Source organism: Empidonax traillii, unplaced genomic scaffold, assembly GCF_003031625.1.
Source record: "Empidonax traillii isolate 1590-97213 ecotype Southwest subspecies unplaced genomic scaffold, ASM303162v1 scaffold237:size1322474, whole genome shotgun sequence".
NCBI classification, from domain to species: Eukaryota; Metazoa; Chordata; class Aves; order Passeriformes; family Tyrannidae; genus Empidonax; species Empidonax traillii.
Window position 1 is genome coordinate 281,557 of NW_020955430.1, and position 15,807 is coordinate 297,363.

General features: G+C 37.9%; 1 protein-coding gene across 4 annotated transcripts in view; it reads left to right on the forward strand.

Annotated features, from left to right (window-relative positions):
- MTMR1 (myotubularin related protein 1) overlaps positions 1-15,807 on the forward strand; it is a 36,618-nt gene that overhangs the window by 5,049 nt on the left and 15,762 nt on the right. Inside the window, exons 3-14 of one of the 4 annotated variants that reach the window (XM_027888406.1) lie at positions 437-460; positions 2,664-2,714; positions 4,064-4,139; positions 5,002-5,096; positions 5,313-5,420; positions 5,827-5,928; positions 6,626-6,709; positions 7,368-7,517; positions 7,991-8,179; positions 8,651-8,836; positions 11,188-11,394; positions 12,010-12,102. In XM_027888406.1, the coding sequence (XP_027744207.1) occupies positions 4,094-4,139; positions 5,002-5,096; positions 5,313-5,420; positions 5,827-5,928; positions 6,626-6,709; positions 7,368-7,517; positions 7,991-8,179; positions 8,651-8,836; positions 11,188-11,394; positions 12,010-12,102 (1,260 nt within the window). In that variant the 5' untranslated portion in view covers positions 437-460; positions 2,664-2,714; positions 4,064-4,093. The remainder of the gene's footprint in view (positions 1-436; positions 461-2,663; positions 2,715-4,063; positions 4,140-5,001; positions 5,097-5,312; positions 5,421-5,826; positions 5,929-6,625; positions 6,710-7,367; positions 7,518-7,990; positions 8,180-8,650; positions 8,837-11,187; positions 11,395-12,009; positions 12,103-15,807) is intronic. The other 3 variants (XM_027888407.1, XM_027888408.1, XM_027888409.1) reach the window with 3 other exon arrangements.

Sequence of the window (15,807 nt, forward strand, 5' to 3'; positions counted from 1 at the left end):
CTGACTACAGACACCCTGGAAAGTAAGTTAAGAAGAGTTGTCACTGTCCTGTTTTGCCATTCGAATCCACAAGGTATGGTGGTTATACTTCATGGCTGTTAATGCAGGCTTATTATCTTCCACCTAGAAGGATTACCAGGCTCTTTCTTCTCTTCTTTTCTCACAATAGCACATTGTAGCTGCATAAAAGGAATGAATGTTTCCAAAGAGCTTGGCATTTGTTGCATCACTGAAATGAAGTGTCTGAGATTTTTTTGAGACCAAAACAATCCTGCAGATGAGCGTTGCTAGTTCTGCATGGTTTTGCTCTTCCAAAATCTGCCTGTAATGTTTGGGAGTGGAGTTCTCTTGAAGATCTGGTGAAATAAGATGTAATATCTTTATCAAATCAAATCTGTGTGTTTCAGTGGATAACATTTTATATTTTAACTAACAGGTGTACAGGAGGCCGGTTATACGGGTAAGATTACCTTCGGCGAGCAGTAAACGGCCTCCTACCTGTTTGTCTTTTGTGCTGTGTGACAGCTTGGTGTGTCAAGCGTTCCTCTTTACTTCATTAATGGGTTTTATGAACCAGTCAGACCATTTTGCTATGCAGTGCAACAGCTTCTTTGCCATAGAAGTGCTTTATATACGTTACAACGTTTTCGTGAGCAATAAAAGTCAGTGTGTAAGAGAGCAGTATTTTAAAATTATGTTATGAATGTGCAATACTAACTTCAGTTTTATTACATTAATTTTGACAAAATGGATGCTTGAAACTGAGGTTTACATGCTTTGGACTGCAGAGTACTGTGTTAGCAGCTCTAACATGTCTATGCTAAAGAATACCAGTGATAAAAGCATTACGTCTGTGTCTGTCCTATTTAAGTAAGTTCCAAATTCATGCTTGCCCTTGTATGTGTTTTACCTTACTTGTTACCAAGCTGTAGTAGGACTGAAAGTTAGTTTTGGAGTTAGGCACTAGTGCAATGACCTGCATTTTTTTAATGGTAATTTTGAGACTAGGTCTTGCCCATTGTTCACTGAAGATATAAAAAGGGCATGCCTTGTTTTCTTGCCCCTCTTTCTTAGTATCATTTATGGAGTGAGAAATGATCTGGGTAGTGTTCTGACATTGTTCATGAAACGTGTCGAGCACTTTTATTCAAACAAAGACCTCTTGTTCAGTCTGAAACCAAGAGATGAAGTCTGAATGATTTCTTTTTCTCATCTGTTGTTTACATATTTGAAAATTATGTGTTTAGTCCAATCATACAAATCCACAAGTTGATCTCTTTTTTCTTTTGAATAGATAGCTCTTGAAGTAATTGGTCTGAGTTGAGTAACAAAAATTGGTTTTGTTCAGTGGTTCATAGTTCTTTGTAAAAGCTTTGATCTTTGAATGGTCTGCTCTGCTTCTCTGTCTTTCATTTATTTAAAATCTTTTGGTGTATTTGCTCACTGTCCTTCTGTTTTTTTTCCAGAAATCACAATACTTACTTTGATTTCAGAAACAACATAATTATGACCTTAAACTTAAGTAATTGCTATTTAATAGAATTTCACCCATAACTAAATGTTAGTAGTCCTTTATAATTTGAAGGAGTTTTTTAATTACTTACAACTTTTTAAACTCATGTAGAGTTAAAATTATCTGAAGAGATCTGAAGTCCTTCTCCTAAGCTGTTCTTTCTCGAGGGTTCTGTAAAAATGCTGTAAAAAGAAAACTTGACTTTAGCAAAGATTTGTAAATTCAGACTGAGACTGATTTTACAGTCTGAACAAGTGAGAAGTTCTTTGCATGTGAACTGGGAATAATAGACTGTCATGAGCACAACTTCTCTCCGGTTAATAAAAAAAAGGAGACGGAAGAACATTTTTGGCTGAACGTATTAAAACAATTCCTTCATCTAACCTTCTGACATTTGTGCTCCTCTCTGGACTGCATAGGGACCTTTATGTTTATTAAAGAAATTTAATTAATATTCAAGATCTGCTGCCAAGTGATGCAAAAATAAATTAACATGAAAGTGTGAATTGTTCGCATATTTTGCTGGGAGGAGTAATTTTAACTTCTGTAAAGTTACTGGCCAAGTTTCAAGGAACACCATAGAAGTTGCTGGAAAAATATGTAAAACCATAAAGCTGAGAGTTCAGTTAAAACATGTTTTACACAGTAAAGCATTTTTAAAGTGTTTAGATAGATCTGTTTGATGTCGACCTATTTTTTCTGTGAAAGATTGCATGAGATTTCCCATAATGCTACCATTGCAAGCTCTACTCAATTTCTTCTATTGATAAGCATGTGGCGTACTTGAAATTAATTTTCTTCACTGTAAGGTTGTTTGTCTTAAAAAGACAGCACGTACTTTTATGTTCTTATCTACCAACACTGAGTCTTTTGTGAAAAAGGGAGTGAATTTTTCATTTTGTGTTGTGCCAAATAACACTCAAAGGATGGTGCTAGTAGCTTGGATTCCTTTCTGTGGAAAGTAGTGTGTGCCAGGAGTGGAAGATTTTGAAAAGCTAATTTGGAGTTAAAGTATGTGCTGTCTTTTTAAGGAAATTGAAAAAAAAAAGGAAACAAAACAAAAAAAAAAAGATTCTGTCCTTTCACCTGTTGTCTGCATTTTTTTTGCTGTTACTTCTCTCTTGCCCTACTGCTGCCTCATGCAAAGCAGGAGATTCAGGATGGACACAATGGCTATCATTCTGAAGCAGAACCTGATCAGGTGGCAAGTTTTACTCATCTTTCATTCATTAACTGTGTAGCAAGGTACTATATATTAGTACTTGTACAGTGCATACAAATCTTACATTTCTCATGCAAGAGAATCCCTAAAAAAAAAGTCCAGTGTGTAAATGGTTGTGTGCTAGAGTGGGTTTTTAGGTAAAGTCATGTAGTCTGAAATGTAATACTGCATGTAGGCCCCCTCTCACAGAGCACATCCATCCTCAGTTTGTAAGCAATGGCTAATTCTCTACACATTATTTTTTATGACTGGGTGCTGAATGTAAAATTCTTTTCGTTTCCAAGGAAGTCTAAAGCCAGAGATCATTTGAAGTATCTTTAGAAGTAGTTTAGGGGTAGTTTGGAAGCAGACATTTGTGTGTACGTGGGTCAGAGCTGCAACACAAAGGGAGAGTTACTTGTTTGCTCTAACATAGCCCATTATATTTATTCTCCTTTGAGGATGTAGAAAATAGAAACCTTAATGTCTCCTAATTTTGACCTGAGAGAGATCACTTTCTCACATGGTCCTTAAAAGTCCCACAAAGCCTTTTATTCTTAATTAAAATCCTTAGTACATTTTAAATCTTAGCTGCCAACAGAGGACCCAAAAGATCAATCTTGTATAATTCAGGAATGAAGCCATTTACCTAAATGAAAATTTATGGAACTAACCCTTATTTTAAAATTGCTAATTGCTATATTTTGTTATTCACTCTTAATCTGACCTTCTGGATCCAAAATTGCTATAATGAACCCATTCCATAATCTGTGGCACTCTCAGTAGGGTGTTGATTGAAATAGAGCATCATAGGGTGCTTCTGACTTTTTGCTATCTAAAACACAAAGTTAAAATGTTAAATAAATAAAGTTTCTACCATATAATTCTTTCAGATGAAGGTACTCAAATATTAAATAAACAACATTAAGATTAAAAAAAAAATAAAAAAGAGCTTTAAAACATTCTCAAGTAGATAAAATACACAAAATAATACCTGCATTTAGCAAAAGACTAACAAATTATTAATTACAAATTGGGGCTGATCTTATTGTTCATATTTTTGTATGCTATATGTAGCTAGCATGTGAAACTAATTGTTGCATAAATGCTTTGTTACTAATATGTGGCTAACGTGCATGTCTGTGCAATATTTATAAATACCAAGTTTCGTGTTTGTTCCTTTTTTTTTTTTTTTAAACTGTGGTAGTGTTTGGTACAGTTGTACCTTGTAGAAAAAGACACACTTGTTGTGTTCCGGTAATCTGGTAGTAAAAGCACTTTGCATCAAAATGTATCGATGTGGTACAGATGGAAAGTGAGATTTACTCATGACTTTGGATTTCTGCCAGGCACTGCGGGATGGAAACAAACTGGCACAGATGGAAGAGGCTCCACTTTTTCCTGGAGAATCAATCAAAGTTATCGGTAAGAGTACTACTGAGTGCTGCACTGAATACTATTAAATTGCTAGTTTATCTATTTAAAAACAGAATATTATTTCCTTTTTGACTTCCCTTATTTAGTTTAACGCCACTTTAGATTAGCTGATTAGATGTGGATTTCTTTTCTTTGTCTTTTAAATTCAGATGTAGGAAGGAGGAGTCAGTTCCAGAGGATGACTTGCTCAATATAGATAAATCTTTTTCAAGGGATAGTCTGTTCCATAGAGGTGGATGGATTGTATTTCTGCTTGGGGATTGCAAGGATACTTGGTAGATTCAAAATCGTGATAGCAAGGAAGATGAAGTTGTGGAAAACTTGGTTTCCATTTCTTAATGAAATTTATTTCATTTTGGCCTGTGACAGCATGCCCTGCACAGGCTGTGCAGTACTTGTGTAGCAAACACCACTAGCAAATAAAAGTGAAAATGAACACATGGGCATGTAACTGAATTATTTGGAGGTTGGTTGTGTATGGATCAGTAACTGCCCCTTTGGATGCTCTCCCTGGGGTTGGTGGGGGTGCTTGACACCCCAGGGCAGGGACCAGAGAACGCCTGCAGGGTGCTGGTTACCTGCCTGCCCTCACTGCAGGCCCTGCTGGCTGAGCCCAGCCCCGGGTGCTCAGAAGCTGCTGAGCTGCAGTGGGACTGGGGAATTGGATTGCTGAGATAAAGACAACTCTCAGTCCTGACAGCCTCTGAAGGAACTGAAGGCTTTCCTACAGAGGTCGAGCATCAGAATCCTACGGACCTGCCAAAATGTTGCTGTTTACTAATAGAAATAGGTAGTTTTGGAAGAAATGTCTGTAATTGTAAAACAAGGCATTAATTGATCTGTTTTCCAGCTAAGGATGTTATGTACATCTGTCCATTTATGGGAGCAGTCAGTGGGACGCTCACAGTGACGGACTTCAGAATGTTTATCAAAAGTGTTGAGAGGGTAAGACTTCACTATCCATCTGCCTGTTGTTTCAGGTAGGAATGTTGCTGAAGTAGATTTCAGAAAGTGACATATGAAGTGTAAGTGAAGAATGATGTTTCCCAGCAGTCTGTTAAATGGGAATTATTGTTGGTTGTAATGAAACATATATGAATAATATAAATTTGTATTATTTCTAATGTGATGAAATTAATTTATTTTGTATACAAATTTCAGGAACCACCTTTTGTTGTCGATGTTCCCCTTGGAGTCATAAGTAGGGTAGAAAAAATTGGAGTACAGAGCCATGGAGACTACTCGTGTGGTATAGAAATAGTTTGCAAGGTAAGGCATGTTAGAGATTTATTAATATTAAAGTATTTTCATTTAATTTTTCTGTAGAAAGAATCTGCCAGCCCATAGGCTAGTTTTCTGTCTGATTAGTTCCCTATATTTGAACCCTGCTTCATTCAGATAATATATTTCAATTCCTCTTAGGATACTTGCAGTCTTAGACACTTCTGCCTTTTGTCTCAAGAGTGAATTCAAAGGAAAAGTGGCTATTTTTATACCTAGCAACTGGAGTGACAGTCCTGCTCATCTGACATAAATGCTTAAAGAATTCTGTTCCAGTGTGGGTTAGGTGATAGCAGCGCTGCATATATACCTTCCTTCAATCAAATTTCTTGTAACTGCCTTTTTTATTCATTTATCTGTCACAGAATAAAATAGTGTAACTTACTGTTGGCAGGATATGAGAAATTTGCGGCTGGCCTGTAAACAGGAAGAGCAGAACAGATTGGAGATCTTTGAGAACATTGTAACGCGTGCATTTCCTGTTTCCAACGGGCTGGTGAGTCTGAAGACGGAGAGGAGGCTGTCACTGGCCTCTTAGTGGAAAGTGCAGGGGAGGAAATGCAAGGCCTGTCTAGCAAAGTTTGAAATGTTGATTCATAAAATCTGCTGCAGAGTGGGCAGGGTGCTCTGACCGTGTTTCCTTTTTGCATTAAAGCGTAAAACATCATGCTGTGTTCTGCTACTGGTGAAGTTTGTTATTTTGTACATAGCCCTTGAGATCTAGATTTGCCTGTTGTTGCTGATTAAAATTACATATGTATTAACTCTTTATTTTCTGCAGTAGATAAATCAGTCTAGAACTTCTATCTGAAACAACAGATAGGTACAATTAGTCTTATTATTACTTAGGTGCAGAATTCTATTTCATTTGCTCGAGTGGATAAAGAACTGATTGGGAGGTAGAAAACAATTTCCTCATCCTGGCATTGCCATTGATGTGTTCTGCCATCAGAGGCAAATAACTTCAACTCTCTCTGTTTCCTATCTTGATTTTGTTAACTTTAGGCTTGTACCTGATGGAGGAAAGTGTTTGTCATCTTTGTACTAGCTCACTGTTGTCCAGTCTTGACTGAAGGTGTTTGAGGTGTTTCAGAAGTGTTAGATTTGCAATATTGGAATATTCACTGTTTTGGAGCTTATTGGGCACACAACCTGTCAGGCAGCAATTTATGCCTTTGCTTTGTTGTCTTTAGCCTCTTTTTGCATTCAGCTACAAAGAAAAGTTTGCTGTTAATGGCTGGAAAGTGTATGATCCAATGGCAGAATATAAGAGGCAGGTAAGTTATAGAAGTACTTGGTGTATTTTTTTCCTACATCTCCCCCAGAGCCATTTAAGCAATAAAAAAAAAAATTAGAGAAAACTGAATATTTTCAGCTCTCGCTACATACAGAAACTGTCTACATCTCATGTATAGATAATAAAATGCAAGTGGTCTGACTTTGAGTGTGTTGAGCACCTGCTAAAGCTGATGGAGATAACAGGTGCTGAGTACTTGAGCAAATTGTTCTAACTTAACATGGTTCTTAAATCCTCATTTTCCAAGTGCTGTTTCTACAAAATACAGACTTTATAAAAAATTGAGTTTGAATAAGAAGCATTAAGTAGAAGAGTAAATGTGGTTCTTCATTGTAAATCTGTATTTTCCTAGTTGCAAAAGCGTTTTTATTTCGCTATATGATCACTTTTTACCTGAGTGTGCTGCCTAAACAAATGGTTATTTTGCACATCAGTTTTAAAGGTGTAAGTAGGAAAGACTTTCAGGGTACTGATTTATGATTCAATATGAAGACCTAAGTTTATAGCTTATTTAGAAGAAAAATGTGGGCATGCCTCTTTTTAAAAAGTACATGGCATATGAAAATTTTCATTGCCCCTTACCCCAGATATGTAAAGCTCTAACGTGAAAAATACAAAACTGTTTTGCTTTCATACAGGGATTGCCCAATGAGAGTTGGAAAATATCCAAAATTAACAGCACCTATGAGCTTTGCGATACATATCCTGCTGTTCTTGTTGTGCCAACCAGCGTAAAGGACGACGACCTCTCAAAAGTGGCAGCATTTAGAGCAAAAGGCAGAGTTCCAGTAAGTGAAATGTGTTACAGCCATTATGCTTTGCTTGAGAATAGACAAGATGTGCAGGTAGCACAAGAAGCCCTTTAAATATGTTGGATGGTGATGTTTTCATGCTGTAGATCTGCTTAGAAAGGCAGCAGACTTCCACGTGGAAACAGTTTTTCTTCCTCCATTGCTTTTTTGTTGTTTTGTTTTGTTTTGTTTTTTTTCTAATTAGTAAGATGCAGTAGTAAGCTTAGTTGCTATTGGAAATAAAAGCTAAGATGTTTGGAACCACTTTGTATTTCAAGCTCAGATTTGGGATGAGCAGTCAGTGCTACTGTGCTTGTCAATATGGTTTTGCATCAGCCTGTCCTTAAATTTGCATTCGTTGATTTGCCAGGAAATAAAGCCATGTGGTGAGTGTGAATTGTCTAATTGCTCTCTCAGCCTGCTGCTTTTGTAGTAACGTAGTAAACTAAAATAGTTTTCTTTTATGTCAGGTGTTGTCCTGGATTCATCCTGAGAGCCAAGCAACGATAACAAGATGCAGTCAGCCATCAGTAGGCCCAAATGATAAGCGCTGCAAAGAAGATGAAAAATACTTGCAGACAATAATGGATGCCAATGCTCAGTCTCATAAACTTATCATCTTTGATGCCAGGCAGAATAGTGTTGCAGATACAAACAAGGTAGGTTGGGAGCATAAGTAGCATTGGTAGTTCTATCTTTATTACAGGGCTGGAGATTGAGTAAGAGATGAGGATGTGGTGCTGAAAACTGATAAGAAAAGGCAGGGGAAGGAAAGTAAGTTGCTTGTAGCATTTTGGAAAGGCTGTGCAGGACTTGAAGGCAGCATGAAGATATACCTGAGAAATTATGCAGTAAAGCTCACAGAAGAACAAAGGTTTCATTAGTAAAAAAGGGGAAGATATATGGATTCTAACCTACTACAGTTAAAATTTCTTTGACCTAAAGAAAAAAGTACTCTAGCTTTTCTTAGAAAAACAAAAGCCAAAAATGTGTTTATATGTTTTTGTTAGGGCTGACATAATCTCTTCTCTCAGCAAATGCTAAAACCTGACCAAAATAACTCTCTCAGCCTTATACTGAAGTCCTGCACGTGTTCTTTTCTTTGTCTGTTTTTACTTTTTGGATGACAGGCAAAAGGCGGGGGATACGAAAGTGAAAGTGCCTACCCAAATGCAGAGCTGGTCTTCCTGGAAATTCACAATATCCATGTAATGAGAGAATCCCTGAGGAAACTCAAAGAAATCGTTTATCCCACCATTGATGACACTCGGTGGTTATCAAACGTGGACTCCACACATTGGCTGGAATACATAAGGGTAAGATGCTTTTGATGAAAAAAAATCGATTGCCTTTTTAAACCATCTTTTTGTGACTTACATTTCTGAAAACCTTACTAAATGGTCACTTTGAGTGCAGCGTTTTAAGCATTCCATAATGGCTTTGTATTTCCAGTTTTATGTATTGGTAGATAATGAGTTAATTCCTGATAGCACAGTATCGTATTTACTGTTGGACAATGTTTTACTTTCTTGAGAAGGAATGTTTGTGAGCAGTTCAGGGTTATCCCTGTTCTTTGGAAGAATGCCCTGGGAATTTCAGATTATATTTGAGCAATGGCCAAAAGGACTTGACTGTGGATTCTGCAGTCTTTTTTTACCCCTCCCTCCTTCAGTGCAATGTTGCTGTTCTGGTGATGGGCACCTACATTTCCATGGGCTGTTTATAGTCAGTGCTCTATCGAGTTATCATCTGCTCTATTATTTAACATAATACTTAAATAAATCACTACCACACTCAGTTTCACTAACCTTTGAAATTATTTTGGAGTAGATTATTTCATTACCGCATTCACTCCCCTGTTTATGATGAATATGGATGGATTGTAATTTATTTTATTAGCAGCTGGCTGAAATGTCACTCATGCAAAACATGTTTGGGGTTGTTCATCAGTTTTACACTCTTAAGTCGTGCCTGCTGACAGCTGAAGGAGAGCCAGTAGAGGGAGCAAACACAAAATTAAGAGTCAAATTTAATAATATTTTGGGAAGAGTTTAATTTTCTTGTTCTCTTGAATTTGAACTGTTTCAAACAGCACAAACTGCAGCCTGATTTCTTAAAAGCTGCCGTTCCTTCGTGAACAGTCCTGATAGTATCTCCCTGGGCTTTTATCCAAGAATTCCTTGCCTTCCTTGCCTTTTGACTTGGCTTGTAATAGCATTAACAAATCCACAGCTTTACTGTAACACATCTGCTGTTCTCTGGGCTCAGACCAGTGTGACTGTGTCCCAGTTTAATGCAATACATTACTGGAAATTCAATTTCCTACCCCCAGGCACTCACAGCACTTCAAAGATGGTTGAGGAGTGTCTGGGGAGGCACCAGGAACGGTCTCTGTGTGTGAAGGCAGTAGAAACAGGAGTAGAGTTACTTGCTGCTTTTTGCACACCCAGGGTGTTTCCTTATGCCCTCCAGGATATTTTCTGTCTTTCAGCATAGAGCTTAATTATTTTTAAACCAATTCTCATTTTCTAAACCAATCCAAAGCCAGTTATTCATTAGGAGCCCTCAGTGAAATGGTTACTAAGTTTTGAAACATCTATAAAGGATAATAACAGTTTGTGGAGGAAGCTGTTTTCTAAAGGCTTTTGTCCAAAGTTGAATAAAGTGCTTCACCTACTCCACATATATTTGCTTAATAGTAACTCTGTTTTCTGTCTCTTGTTCCCTGCTTATTGCCTCTATCTGTTCTGTCCTTTTGAAGACTGGTCTTGTGCACATCTTCTCCAGCAGATGCTGGCTTTCCTACTTCCCAGAAGATGGTTTTGCATGCCTGGGAAGGGAAAAGTGCAAGTATTTAGCAAGATTCCATTTTCTGACATTGGAATGCAGAATAGGAATTTCTCCTGTGATCCTATTTTTAGGGTTTTTTTTTTCTCCCCACATATTTTTCAGTGCTGCAATAGGTCATGTTAGAGACAAATCTTCACAGGAGAGAGTTTATTTAAGTTTTTAAAAAGCCTAGAGAGTGGCATCAGAGAACGAGAGAGGAGGGTTTTTTAGTGGGCAGAAGAATAACAAGTTCAAACGGGTGATCTCAGTCCTGTCTTTTGGTCTCCAGCATGCTCCTGAATCCAGGCTATTGATGATCTGTTCAGGGGCTGAATATGACATATCCTCCATGCACCAACAAATCAGAACAGACTCCCAACCTGTTTCTGGGTTTCTAGGTTTGCTTGAGTTGTGTTTTGATTCAGATTAGCTGGATGGTTTGTCCCTTTCTCTGAACTCAGTAGTTTCAGTAGAACTGAAAACGGAGGAAGAAAGTGATTGATTAATATGAACTTTGAAAACACTGAACCTTCAGCCTTTAGAATAGATTACAGCTTTTTTGTCTTTTCATCATAATACAGAATATCAATTAATTTAGAGAAGGGATTCCCAGGTTCTTTTGTTATGTGCTGCTAATAAGGGAGAGCTGCTGGTAAGAACTCTCTCCTGGACAACAGAGTGCCCACAGCTTTTGTATCTCCCGGAGTATTCATGACACCACTTGGAAACCTCTAATTTAAAGCAATGTCAAAAAGCATAACATTATAACTTTTTTTTTTTTGGGTAGAGTTTTGGTTAGCACTTGACATGCTTGTTTCTTGAATTTTGTTTGTTGCAGATGTTGCTTGCTGGAGCAGTGAGAATTGCGGATAAAATCGAATCTGGCAAAACCTCTGTAGTTGTTCACTGCAGCGACGGCTGGGACAGGACTGCACAGCTCACTGCCCTGGCCATGCTGATGCTGGACAGCTACTACAGGACCATCAAGGGGTTTGAAGTTCTTGTAGAGAAAGAATGGATAAGTTTCGGACACCGATTTGCTATGGTAAGCTGTTTTTTAACAATGGTTAAAAAAAGTCACGTGGCTTTTTTATGAGGAAGAGGGATTGTAACACACTGCTTCATCTTCAACCAGCTTAGGAATGGAGAAACAAGGAAAACAGTTAAGGTGTCTAGAAGGTAAAACTGCTGGAACCATTACTCTGATTTAAGGTTGAAGTGTTTATTTAACACATGGGCTAGTGGGGAATTAGAATAAATTGTTGTGACATTCTGTGGGCTCAGACTCTAATGTGGTTTAGGAGAAATGACGTGGTTATGGCAGGTGGATGTGGAATAATCACTGTTTCAGTACAGTTAAAGTAAATGTCTACCAGTTTTACCCACTGGTAGAAGTCCATGGCTGTGCAGTAGAAGATGGGGAAACACCTGGCACAGCTTTGTTGACCAAGGGTCTCTCCAGCTCTGCTCAGCAGCAGATGCATGTCCAGAAGTGAATATTGGGATGCATTTTTAGTAGCTGGAAAACACAGGTTAGTGTTATGGAAGATTTGCTTGTCTTGTTCACCACTGGAACATATTTAGGAGTTTCTGAGCTTTACGGTGTTGGGAGGGTACTGTAAACACCCCAGACTGAACTGAAGTGTGCTTTGACTTCCAGCGAGTAGGACACGGAGATGATGATCATGCGGATGCCGACAGATCTCCGATTTTTCTTCAGTTCATTGACTGTGTTTGGCAAATGACAAGGCAGGTAAGATGCTTAAGAGGGTATTTCTGTGTGGTCTCAGTCTTTATCTTGCAAATGTAATTCATGTAGGAGAACACATTCCGTTGCAGTAGCGTGTTTGCCCAAGTTGGTTGTGCTGTGGCTGCGCTGTGCACACAGAGGGAAAATTTCTGCTCAAAAATGAGGTTACAAGGAGATAGAGCAGAAGTATTGTCTTGAAACCAAAATACCAGCAATTCTTTTGGTTTGACTCCTTTTCTTTTTACTTTTCTTTCCCCCTTTCTCTTCTGTTTGTTTGTTTGTTTGTTTGTTTTTTTACTTTTTTTTTCCTCCTAGAACCTAACATATATCCTTGCTGTTATGGTAAAGTGTGTGATTTGTTCTGAAGAGAGAAGGGTAACAATCTGGTTCTGTATGATCCTACCACTTCCAGATCTCTTACCTCAGTCTTGTTGTTCTGAACATGGTTCTTAAGAACTTACATCACAGTTTCCAAAACTTGTGTTCAAAACAGTCATCTTTGGTGCTTTGTGAAAGTTCCCTGCTGTTACACTGGGCCTTTGTCCAGAGTGTCGTGTAAACTTTCTCTTTTTATGTATCTATATTTTAGCATTAATGTGCTGTTTAGTATGGCTGGAGAAAATAAATGTTGAATTCTGACACACTTTCAGAGGAAAGCTAATAACAATAGCAAAGAGAAGCAGTTCTAAACACCTGGTAGGAACAAAAGTCCTCTGGGGAGTTCCTTAATTGAGAGCAGCCTCTTCTATTTTTGTGATCTCCCTTGCTGCCTCTTATTTCTTGCTATAAACAGTATAGTTCCCTCTAGTTTAAAAACCAGAAGGGGAAGGGGGCAGGGGGAGAATCTGTGAAACATTTTACCAATACCACATCTGTTCAAAACCTGAATCCAGAAACTGTTCTGAAATTCATGGACAGCAGTGGCATTGAAAAATCATTAATGTTACACAGGGAAAGATAGATAACAGTTCCTACCTGCTTATTTTTATTTTTTAGTTGACTTGAACACTTAGAGAGTAGATGTGAGGACTGTGATTACCTTGACATGGACTTTAGGAAAGCAGGATTCTGTTTTATCCTTGTGTAGATAGATCAATTGCTCATAAAACAGTGGTAGTTTCATGCTTTAGAATTCATGGTAAACATATGTGAAATGTTCCAAAGCTCAAGTAAGTGTTAATGACTGCATGAGGGTGTAAAGGCTCGGGTTTGGGCACGGGCTCAAAGCAAGCAAATTTGCCCTTTTGGGTTCTAAGAGTTACATTCTTAAAACAGTCGACTTAACACAGTGAGAGAATCTCTAACATCCCACTAAGATACAAATTTCCAGACAGCTTCAGACAATGAAATTTAATCCTTGAGAGCCTTATATTTTCCCTTGGTTTTATGGTCTTCGTGACACACAAATACAATAACAGAGAACTTGAGAGAAGTACATTGACATCGGATTTTAATAAAAAAACATATGGTGAAGTGATTTCCCTCCTCTGTTAGTAAATTCTGGTGATTTTGAATAGCAGATGTCAAATTGGAAAGGCCACATGTGAGCTGATGAAATACTGATGGCCTGTTAAAAATGAAACAGAACTGTAAAATTTGCATGTAGCACTGCAGCATCAGTAGTAACTTTCTACCTTTCATGCACAGAACCCTCACAGGAGGAAGGTCTGTTTAAAGTTGGCAGACAGTTTCATCCTGTCTGTAACTGGGTGTCAGCTGGTGCTGGAGATGCATTACTTGCATTTTTCACTGGATTCAGCAGTGCACTCTGCGTTCAGCTAACGTGATCCAGTCCGTCCTGCAAAGTGTTCCAATGTGAAATGTTACTGTAGCACAGAACGAGTTCATTGATTAAAAAGCAAGTTTATTTTGCATGTCTCTGAATCAAATGCCACTTGGCATCATCAGACTTAACAAGAGAATTCCGTTTTTAAGTACCTCCTTTACAAAAACCCCTAACAACTCCAGCAGCATCAAGTGGCAGATTTTAATGACCCGTGTGTTTTCTCACAATTAGTGGATTTGACAAGGAGTAAATTTTCATTTGGGGAATTTTTCCACCTGAATCTTCAAACAGACGCTAATGGGCTTGGAACTACAGAGGAAGGCATTTTTAGGTCAGTGATTTTTCAGCAGCAGTAATAGAAGCTTTACAGTCTTGATACATCAGCTCCAACAGTACAACTCTTGTATCCAAAGACAGGCCTTCAATAAAGTGCTATCACTTATTAATAAATTAGTTGGAGTGCAACCACTGATGTATGGAATTTTGAATATGCTTCACTGGATTGGAATAGTGGCCATGTCGGAATCCGTCTGATTAGTATGGACCTGTCACAGCACAGAACCCTGATGTGACAAGGCTCATTAAATGCTTTCAGTTAGAGAGGGTCCCTTTAGGAGGAGGCTTTGTCTTCAAAGTTTTTTCCAAATATCATTTTGATGCTTTGCAAATCATTTTTGCTCTCTGTATGTGATTGCTGCTTTGGGCTGGACCCAGCAGATTGAGGTCTGAGACCCAGTAGATTTTATCCTGGCTTGGTTTAGCACACCTGCTTGTCAAGTTCTGTTCATGCTTATTTAAAATCATAGCTGTTTTTGGTAACATCATTGTTTTGTAATTAAGTTCTGGCACAATTTCCTAGAGAGAAGGAAGTGCTGCTGTAAGTAATAACTTCTGAACATGACTCAAAAAAGAGAAATTGATAATCTTAAGTTCCTCTGTGTTTTCTGAAAACAAGTTGTTGGGAGGTGAAAACAACCACTGATTTGTGAGAGAACCCCCAGTGTGAGCTGTGCTGGTGAACAGTGTGCAGTCTGTAGCAGAGTCAGAAGAAGGAAGGTTCCCATTCACTTTCTGAGTCATGATGTTGATAATTTCCTTACTCAAAATTTTCAGTCAGAAGTTGGTATATATTAGCTCAAGAAGTCTTGGAAAGAGAATGTTTTAACAATGTTTGACTTAAATAAATCTTCTTTTAATAGAACATTGTTTAAAACTTAGATCTCTCTGGGTTTAATACAAGTACACCCATTGTGTGTTATTCAGCTCTTTACTTTCAACATGAATAAACATTTTCCTTTCATAAATCACAGATGACACTAAAGAGGAATTTCTGGATCAGCTAGTTCACCCACAGTCCCAATTGCTGCGTTATTACTCCTAGTTATACTTATTGTCTTTTATTTAAAGTAGCTCTTGAGTCACTTGCCAAGGTGCTCAGTATTCTGCAGTGTCACCTAACAGAAACCAGTCCTCTGCATTTCTCTATATAGCAACAAATTCTGCCTCATGAATCTGTAGCTTTGCCTTTTAGTCTTCTATAAAGATTTAGTCCTTTAGTGGGAATGAAAAAAATTTGTTTCATTTGTCCTGAAAATTAGTCTCTTATAACACTCTCTTTCATGTTAATGAGAGAAGTGCAACTTCTTAAGTTTTCCTTTAGTCTTCTCAATTTTTTTATTCTAAATGTCTATCATTTTATATCTGTATTTGCAACCCTTGTCATATTGAACACAAAGTTATTTTGACACATCAAGCCACGTGTAGTCCTATCATAAAATTTGATTGAAGAAGGACTTTTTCCATCTGAACGGTTAACAGCCCATGCAGTTTGCAGTGATTTCTTCCTTTATGATTCTTAGAGCACTACAGATTAAAAGAAACATTTTGAGTGTTTTCAGATTTCCAGCTCTTTTTCCTAGAAT